Source organism: Lotus japonicus, chromosome 1 (assembly GCF_012489685.1).
Source record: "Lotus japonicus ecotype B-129 chromosome 1, LjGifu_v1.2".
Lineage (NCBI taxonomy): Eukaryota > Viridiplantae > Streptophyta > Magnoliopsida > Fabales > Fabaceae > Lotus > Lotus japonicus.
The window spans coordinates 122,041,342-122,052,000 of record NC_080041.1 but is presented as its reverse complement, the minus strand read 5'-3'; the positions used below and the strand labels follow the sequence as shown (position 1 = coordinate 122,052,000).

The following is a 10,659-nucleotide window of genomic DNA, read 5'->3' as shown; positions in this document are numbered from 1 at the left end:
ACAGATATGTTATTGCAAATAGAACACAAATGTGAATTACCGCATTTTCAACCGTGGATACATATGTATCCTTACTATACTGAAACGGCTTCCATTATAGGTATCAAACCAATAGCGATTTATACAAGCTAAATCTTCTAATCGATAATTCGGCCAAAGAATTAATTTTAAATTCATTAGTGTTTTTTTTTCTTTATCAAGATCTTTATTTTTAGCAAAAACTTGACAGCAATTATTTATTTTATTTTCATTGTCAAATATTGTCTTTCTAGGCATACTATTTATACTCCTAGGATTGAAACAAATTAGAATTCTCAATTCTCTACGACGTCTAGCCGATAAAATATTTTCAATAACAACTAAAGCATAATGTTTTTTTTCTTTCCGAAGAATGTGTCTTTCTACTAAGACTGTGATATCAGTAAAGAAAAAGAAGATAATCAAATCGCACCATCTCTATAATAAGTGAATGCCTCTTTTTCTCCCGAGGTTGTGGGTATTATTTGTAATAAGATATTGGCTACAACTGAAAAGGTCTTTTCAAAAGATCTATCAGAACTACGATGGAGTGAATGATTTGATCAATGAATATTCTATTTTTTCTTCAACCTTGAATTTGATTTTCTTAACATCGATCATTTGAGATGCAAATGTAAGCATTTTCGAGTTGTTTCATTCGAAAATTATGAAACATAAATTTTTTTTTATTGGATCAAGAATTCCAATTTTTTAAGTATAAGTAAAGGATCCATGGAATAAAGATATAGAAAGTTTATTTCTAATCGTAACTAAATCTTACATTTTTTTATTTATTTTGTATAGGATAGATTGAAGCAGAATAGCTATTAAAGTGCAATATCTGTTTACTAAACAATATAATTAAAATTCTAATAAAAAATAAAAAAATAGAATAATAATTAATTTGAAACTTTAGATACTAAATTTATAATATTGAATATATATTCAATATTCTAAACCCTAGGAGAGCCACCGACTCCAACTACCGTCCATGTACGATCCTATATACGTAGGCGGCAACAGGGGAAGGGGTCAGATTTATCCCGACGGGAGTAAGAGTAATAATAATTTTTATAATGCTACAACGAGCGGTATAATAAACAAAATTATACGAAAAGATAAGGGGGGGTACGAAATAACGATAGTGGATGCATCGGATGGACGTGAAGTAATTGATATTATACCTCCAGGACCAGAACTTCTTGTTTCAGAGGGTGAATCCATCAAACTTGATCAACCTTTAACAAGTAATCCAAATGTGGGTGGATTTGGTCAGGGAGATGCAGAAATAGTTCTTCAAGATCCGTTACGTGCATTTTTACGTGAACCAATCTTTGGTATAGGTTTTACCATATTTTATTATTTTCTAAATATAAGTCCGAAAGATATGGATATATCCATTTCCTGTCAAAAACGACTGGATTGTTCCAAGGGTTGGGCTGTTCGCCCATTAAAGCGGTACGTGAGCTGGGTTCAGAAAAATAATAAAAGAAAGATTTGTGAACAATAATGAAATAATTCCTTCATATTGATATAGATAGGGGAGAAATTGGATATTGAGGTCCCACAAACGGTACTTCCCGATACTGTATTTGAAGCAGTTGTTCGAATTCCTTATGATATGCAAGTAAAACAAGTTCTTGCTAATGGTAAAAGGGGCACTTTAAATGAAAAGCAAGACGCGTAGGCGGATCGACTCATCAAGTTCCCATTGAAATAGGATCCACACAAGGAAAAGCACTTGCTATTCGTTGGTTATTAGGGGCATCCCGAAAACGTCCGGGTCGGAATATGGCTTTCAAATTAAGTTCCGAATTAGTGGATGCTGCCAAGTCACCATTGATATAATAATTACATATCCGATTTGACCTATGGACGAATACGCAAGCATACGTTTCATGCTTGTTTGGGTAATAGCAATGAGATTCCCTAATATCATGCTAAGAATAGCTAGGATTTCCAGAAGAAGATGCCATTCGTTTGATGAGAAATAAAAGGGAATTGATCAAATAGAATTTCTAAAATGGAGGAATATCAGTTATATTTGGAACTGGATAGATCTCGTCAACAGGACTTCCTATACCCACTTGTTTTTCACGAATATATTTACGGACTCGCTTATAGTCATGATTTAACTCTACGATATAGAAGAAATACGAAAGGATCATATAAAACTTTTTTAAATTTAAAACGGATCAGTACACCCGGTCTACGAATCTATTATAACTATCAAAAAATTCCTAGAATTTTAGGAGGTATGGGGATTGTAATTCTTTCTACTTCGAGGGGTATAATGACAGATCGAGAGGCTCGATTAGAAAAAATCGGCGGAGAAGTTTTATGTTATATATGGTAATATTTCTGACATACTAATCATATAAGAAACGTCTACCCCCATTTTTTGGAAAAAGGGAGAAAACACAGATTTTGAATATTATTCCTCATACAATAAAAGAGGTTTTAACCGGAAAAAAAAAAAGAAAAAGCTTATAAGGAATTAATTATCGAATTACTTCTCAGGGCATGCTTCTGGTTCCTTTATAAAATGAAAATCGGATTCTAAGTTATGTTTTCGAAAAAATTTCACATACCCTTCTTGGAGGGGGGACACAATTAGAAGTTAAAGTAAGGAAACCCTATTTTCTTCCCATAAATAGATTCGGGATTAAGTTAAGGAATGACAAATATGAAAATAGGAGCGTCTGTTCGTAAGATTTGTGAAAAATGTCGATTGATCCGAAGGCGAGGTCGGATTATAGTAATTTGTTCCAACCCAAGACATAAACAAAGACAGGGATAATATTTTCACAAACGAGGACTTTTTTTTTCTATTTGCCTCGATTTGGTACCGCTCTCGAAAAAAACGACCCCTCCCCCCGAATTCTTTAGGGTTGTGAGGCACATAATCAAAGTTCAAAATGGAGATATTTTTTAATTTCATTAACTAGTAAGTGAAAACCGTGAATATTTTTGGCATTGGCGAATTACTTCCAGATTTCTTTTTTGTCGTTTCTAATAAATAATTATTTATTGACAAAAAATTTTCTACGATTCTTTATAGTATTAATCCGAATGATTTGTTATTAAACCATGGTAAATAGAAAATAGAAGAGAAAGAACTGAAACGTTTCTATTCTTGGATTCTATCTATAATAAATACTTTGAAAAAGTATAAATCGATTTTTGGGGAATAAAAATACTATTCCAATTACAATAATCATAAAGAAACAGTCTTAATAAATGAAACAAAGGGGCATCTTTCACCCAGTATCGAAGGATTTGGACTAAGATTTCCAGATGGATAGGATAAGGGACTCGTATTACACATGCAAGTCGGACGGGAAGTGGTGTTTCCAGTGGCGGACGGGCTTTTGCTTTCTTTTCCTCTGGCTACTAAGATGTTTCAGTTCGCCAGGTTGTCTCTTGCCTGTTTCATAGGTTTGTTGAATTTTGTTTGCTATAAACAGGAAGTTCTTTTTTGATTTTATCGATTTTTTTTTCATTTTGAAAATCGATAAGAAAAAAAGATTTTGCAAATATTACAAAGAAGAAATGTTTAGTTCATAGATCTTTGGGTTTCGATTACCAAGGAATAGAGACTTTACAAATAAAGCCTGAGGATTGGCATTCCATTATCCGTAATTATAAAGTAAGTATAAATTCTATAGAACCGTATAAACCGATACCTAGAGTTGCCATTAATAAAAAAACAGAACTTCCCGCTTTCTTTATGGCGAAAAAGTGGAAAAACGGGTAGTAAAATAAGAAATTGAAAGATTTCGTTGAAATTGTTCGTTTGGAATCCGAAGTATCCGCTTTATTAGGTCGAATGCCTTCCGCTGTGGGTTATCAACCTACCCTTAGTACCGAAATGGGTTCTTACTTTCTCAGTCGTTTTTTTAATTATCTTGGAGATTTTGATATTATTTTATTCTATTTCTGGATATAGAATAATGTAATTTCTAGGACAAACCATTCCCAATTTTGGTCAAAATTTCTTTGAATATGTCCTTGGACCAAAAACAGGCGAAAGGCGGAATACCACAAAGAGAAAGCGTACCTATCGGGTATAGTTTAGTGGTAAAAGTGCGATTCGTTCTAACCAATCACCGATACTGGAAATTTTGATTTCCCTTCTTTTCTTGGGCAACAAAGATCCTACCTAATGGAGAGATAGTTGCTGGTGTATTCGGCGGCTCCCTATTTAGTGCTATGCACGGTTCCTTGGTAACTTCTAGTTTGATCAGGGAAACCACAGAAAATTTCTCTTTGCCAAGGAGAAGACGCGGGTTCGATTCCCGCTATCCGCCCTCTGAACCAAGAATTCTCTTTCTTTATCATCAATCGAATATAACTATTGATAACTATGGATATGGTTAATTATTTTATTCAATTAATAGCTAAAAAATAGAGAAATAGTTATCAACACATCATAATTTTCTACATAAACATAATTTTCAATTTTAGCGAGCCGTACGAGGAGAAAACTATCGTTGGCCTCTATGGTAGAATCAGTCGGGGCCTGAGAGGCGGTGGTAAAGATTTTTAAATTCAAAAAATCCAAAATTTCGCGGGCGAACAAATCCTAAATTTATTTTTGGGATATTCAATCGAATTGTTGGGAACGAAATAATCCTTTAATAATTTTTAAAGTCCCTTTTTTTACTTCTTTTTCTATTTTGTGTAAATAATCTTTATGGATAATTTACAAAATTTGCATTACGAATCCTTTGTGTATTTTAGTGTTTCTAACCTTTCTTTCGTGATGAACTGTTGGCACCAGTCTTATAGTTTAGGGATAATTTACTCAGAAAAAAAAAATAGTAATAAATACGTCAGACTTAAACCGAATTAAAATAACAAGAGTCTAAGTCCGAGGATTCCCCCCATTCATGTATTATAAACATGGATATTGGAAAGTTTTCATTCCTTGCCTACTTTTTCCCTAATTTTTTTATTACAGAAATAAATTAGTATAAAATCGTTAAGTTAAAGGTAAAGGTAAAAAAAGAAAAGCGTCCATTGTCTAATGGATAGGACAGAGGTCTTCTAAACCTTTAGAAGGATCTTTCGTGTATAATCCTGCATAATCTCGAATGTTACCTCTTAAAGGAAGATTTATTAGTGAACAGGGAAAAATTTTATCCAGAATCATTTAGCTTTTCCTTGAATCATTGGGTTTAGACATTACTTCGGGATTTAAAAAAATTTTTCGTATTTTTTTCTATCTATTCTCTATTTTTATCTGAATACCGTCTGTTAGCCATTTTTTTGGAAATTCTGTTTCGGATAATTGAAATTGAAAAATAGTTTTTTTCTAATTCTAAAAATTGTCAAGTAAGGGTCAAGAATCATTTTCGTTTATCATGGGTAAGGACGCAATAGCCGGAGACAAAAGGTTCGTAGAATTTCTAAAAAATATAAATAATATTTCTTACCTTCAGCAAGCGTAGGTTTTTTTTTCTTTTTCCAATAGCAGATCTTTTTTTTAATACTAGGAATTTTTTGATAGTTATAATAGATTCGGAAAAGTTGACAGATAAGTAATGCTTACCGCCACTCTACAGAACCGTACCCCCTTTGTGAGGAGGCACCCCTTCTCCCGACAATTATAGATCTTGGGAGGCAATTCTAATTGGTCAATGAAAATGGATTTGAGAAAAATGTTGCGGAGACGGGATTTGAACCTACAGTGATGAATATAAGCGCAATTGAAATTCCCGGGGAGTTATACATTTGTGTATTGATAATAAGAATTTGGTTCATCCATACCATCAGTAGAGTTTGTAAGACCACGACTGATCCAGAAAGGAATAAATGGAAAAAGCAGCATGTCGTATAAATGCTTTCTTTTCCTCTGGCTACTAAGATGTTTCAGTTCGCCAGGTTATCTCTTGCCTGACTTCTCCAGGTGTGAACTGATGCTAATCAATCAATCAATAAACAGGACAAAGGAAAAGATAGTTTCTAATCATTTGACACTTAGCAGCTACGTGTTGAAAGCCCAGAGCCAAGAGTCGACAGAATGAAGATATCTAATTTGGCCTGGATTTGTGAATATGCAGCTGCAAATAATTATAGTAATTAAAAAAACTCGGAAAATTAGATAATGAATTTAATTACCACCAAAATTCACCTACATTGAATAAACAAAAGAAAGATAAGAAATATGATGAGCAAATAAATTAATATTAGAAAAAGTGGATCAAAATAAATAAATAAAAATTGATAAAAATTAAACGAGTACTTATAATGATTTTATCTGATGTAAGCAATGTCCATTGTCCAAAGTTAACATTGAACCCAAAAAAAATGTCCAAAGTTAACATTTACATTTCGTACGTACATTGTGGATAGAGACTTGAAGCAAGGTGAAAGTTGACACGGAAAGAAAGTACAATACCACCTAACTAGGCATTCCACACCAAATTTGATCCAGGAACATGAATCATAAATATCCATACTTGGGCTTTCACATTTGATTTGAGTTGCATATTATCTTATAAACTGTGATTTATGAGCTGTTTTCCTCATAAGCTTGCCAGGTACACATTTGACTACTATTAGTATTAATTATTGGTTGGTATGGTTGAACAATGGAATGGATACCATACTTTTTTTTACTTAATCCAAAAATTAAGTAAAAGCAACACCAACACACAAGGATAGGATAAGAAAGCAAGGGGATCGGGGGGGGGGGGGGGTCCATCTAAGTTAGATATGAGACAAGTTTAATTTGACGCAAGCTACGTGCACCCTTACTTTTGTTTATTTCCCTATCCACATTCCACTTTTTTATATGAAAAATAAAATAAAATCAAAGGATAGGGTATGAAGGGAATAAATATAAATAAATAAATAACGACATTATTTTATATGTTTTCTTAATTACTTTTGTTTAATCAAATTGTCAACTTTATATATAAATATCTCTATTTAGCTAACAATAGACACACAGGTACACACAAATCTCTTTGTAAAAATAAGTGAGACGATTTTAATCAATTCAATAAATTTGTGGACATACATTGATACAATGTTGGCCACCAATTAACACACGTAAATTATAACATGCACAAATTGATTGACCGCCACATTCTATAAGAAATAATTTTTAGCAGCTTTGAAGCGCTGCATAAAATACCACAAAATTGTACATTTATTTTGCAGGATTTTAGAGTGATTATGTTTGAACCAACTGTTATTTAAATACAAACAAAAACAAATAACTCATCTATCAATGCGAAATTTTAAAAGTATGTTTACACAAAGTAATTTCGTTTCTAATCATAGTATATTTCTATATAAATTATCATTGAAACAAACATTTAAATGATATATATGATTTAAAGTTTGGTAAAGAATTGATATTTAAGTTTGCTTTCATCATATGATATTTATTTGCTTTTGTGATAAATTATTTTTTTTTTATTCTAATTTCTTTTACTCAAAATTTACCTTTACGGGAAGAACTATTCATGTTAGGTGTCAGATATTGAAATACATTTAGCTGCAAATGGTTTTGGAGATGTCATCAAAGAAGGAAATACTGCATCTAACAAAGTAAAAGCTAAAGCTGTGATTTTCCTTCGTCACCATATTCATGAAAGGTTAAAAATTGAATACCTTACGATAAAAGATCTGTTTGAACTTTGAAAAAATCTAAGGGACCATTAGAAATATTGTTATTTTTCCAAAGCATTTGCGTTTGCAAGATTTTAAAATCTATAAGTGAGGATAACATTGTTTTATTAGAAATCACTTCTCAATTAAAGTTGTACGGAGAAAAGGTTAGTGATGCAAATATGTTAGAAAAAATATTCTCCACTTTTCATGCATCTAATGTGGTCCTTAGCAACAATATCGAGTAATAGGTTTCAAAAAACGAGCTTCTAATGTTAGTGATCTCTTGCTTCCTTGTGGCTGAACAAAACAATGAGCTTCTCATGAAAAATCATGAGAACGACCTACCAGTAGTACTCCACTCCAGAAGTGAATGCATCAACACATATATAACCAAGATTTTCATAATTAAGGTCGTGGTCATTTTCGTGGTCATAGTTGTGGTTATGACTATGACCACGACTTTGACCATGAAAATCTTGATTATATGTTATTGCATTGTCAGCAGGTTAGTAGTGCCTTATGATTTTGCATCAGAAGTTTATTGTTTTCTTTAGTCACAACATGGCAAGAGATAACTCAAAGTATTTTTTTGGAACATCTTTCTCGATATAGTTATTACAGAACCACAGTAGATGCGTGAAGAAGTGGAGATTATTTTTCTTTCATATCTGCATCGCTAAATTTTTCTCCATACAACTTTAATTGAAAGTGATTCTAAATAAAATATAGTTATTCTTGTTTACAGTTTAAAACCTTACAAACGCAAATGCAAACATTCATAAAGAGTTATGAATGAAATGACAGTTTTTACGGTCAAACCTCTCTCAAATTATTCCAAAGATCAAGTTGATCTTTTATTGTAAGGTATTCAGCTTTTACTCATTCCTGGTGATAACGAAGAAAAATCATAGTTTTAAATTTAACTTGGTTAGATTCGGTATTTCCTTCTTTAATGACATTTCCAAGATAACTAGCATCTAAATGAATTTCAACATGTAACACCCAAGAAAAATAGTTCTTCTCAAAATATGAAGAGCTACAAAATCAAAGTTTGCAAGATTCGAAATTTTGACTAAAAAATTTGAATAAAAAAATAATCAATCATCACAAAACAAATTAATTATCTCATATTCGATTAAAGCAAACTTAAACAACGATGCTTTACCAAACTTTACATTATATCATTTAAATTTTGTTTCATGATAATTTACAGAAGAGCATATACCATGATTAGAAAAGAAATTACGTGTAGGCATAATTTAAAATTTTCGTGTAGGATGGGATTTTTATTTTATTTGAATTTGAATAACAACTCAAATATAGTTAAGATGAAAAACAGTACCAATATTGGTTTAGTGATGGTCTGATAGACAAGCTGAAGGGTAAGGTCGTAAGGTCGAACTCTAAGAAAATCATTTGTTAGGAGGGATAGCCGCAACTCCCAAACAGACAACACCTATTAAAAAAAGATACGATCATATTAAATAAACAATGTAATCATATAATATATTTATATATCAAATCTCCATTAAAGGAAATCAATAATAATAAGGAAAGAGTCAAACGTCTATTATGATGATATTAATATGATTTAATGTAAAATTAAACGTCTATGACACACTACGAGAGAAGATTATGATGAAAAATTATGGTGAGCATTTTATAATAGTAACTGACATTAAATTAGGGAGACCAACACTATGAAGTTATGGAAAAATAATATTTCAAGATGAAAAATAATGATATCAGTTCACGGCGTTCACAATGTTTTCCATTGTTCTGGTAAGCGAAGGCATTAAAATTAACAATAAACAAAACCCACAAACACACCTACTATGCTACTAAAAATGCTCCATCTTCCACATGATGATGAAAAGGGTAAACTACTACTATCTTTCGCAAAGCAATATTCATAAGAGAGGAAAACATATTCTATGTTTTTTTTCCCGCTATGAATCCTAAAGTGCATTATATATAATTCTTCTGAACTCATAGTTTATGAGCATTATAAACCCAATCTCCAGGACTCGTACTTTAAATATATTGCATTACAATATAATTTTTCAGAACTAGTAGTTTATACATATCAATAATCAATATCCCAAAAGTAGGAGGATACAAAAAAAATATTATATTGGTTGGAAGAGAGGTATCATTGAGCTTCACCATATCCGTAACTCATCTGATCTCATTGTAAACGAAATTCGTGATGCTTACCCGATTGATTCATGAGGAGATGGATGAAAACTATCACGCTGCAACGTAATATGAACTGTAAGCAAGCAGGTAAAGAGAAAAGAGAATAAGAGAAGACAATTGCAAAAGGGGATGAACAACTTGGTGCTAACTCCCTTTTATTTATAATATTAGGTCAAGAATATAGAAACAATATACATGGGCCTAACCCATAGTCTTTTCATCTAACCCAAACTTCAAACCCACTGATAAGACATTCAGATATTCATAATATATAAGTTAATTTTTTTACAATTTTGGAAAATTTGGCTAAACGGGTAACCTTTTTTGACAATAACCCTTGTTTTTTAAAGGAAATAGCCGTTCTTTGATCTAAAATAACCATCAAATACAATAAAACCCCGTGTAAACTACATAAAACTATAGCACAAAGTGACCAAATATCCCTTTTGGACTGAGGTGTAAGACAAATGGCCCAATTCGTCCAATACAATCTGACATTACCAAGTTCTACTACCCAATCCTTTTGGTCCTTTGACCAAAGTGGAGCCAATATTTTTTGTGTTTTGTCAAAGCCCTTTATCCTTTGTTATGGACGAAGAAAATCCTACGCCCTTTCACTTCGAATCTCAGCCATTTCTGTTCTTTTTATTGTGATCAAGTGGTTTATTTCGATGAAGAAAAGATAAAAATAAAACATGGTTTATCCCTCAAAATTTTGAGGGTCAGACTCCTCTAAAGTGATTCCATTACCTTTGGGCACGTTGCTAATAATCAGGTTTCGTTGCAAAACGTCTCAGGCATATTAAGTATATTTTT

The 10,659-nt window shown here is 32.1% G+C and overlaps 1 protein-coding gene and 1 long non-coding RNA gene across 2 annotated transcripts in view; one reads left to right on the top strand and one right to left on the bottom strand.

Annotated features, from left to right (window-relative positions):
• Positions 1 to 1,705, top strand: part of LOC130722910 (DNA-directed RNA polymerase subunit beta''-like) — a 14,087-nt gene extending 12,382 nt beyond the window's left edge. Inside the window, 1 exon segment of the mRNA XM_057573797.1 lies at positions 1,556 to 1,705. Coding sequence (XP_057429780.1) covers positions 1,556 to 1,705 — 150 coding nt within the window.
• A 3,667-nt stretch (positions 1,706 to 5,372) lies between these two features.
• On the bottom strand, positions 5,373 to 10,000 carry LOC130732573 (uncharacterized). Its single transcript, XR_009017075.1, has 3 exons — positions 9,862 to 10,000; positions 8,987 to 9,100; positions 5,373 to 6,083 (listed from the first exon to the last, which is right to left on the bottom strand). It is a non-coding gene; the product is annotated as an uncharacterized LOC130732573 (long non-coding RNA).
• Between the last annotated feature and the right edge of the window lie 659 nt (positions 10,001 to 10,659).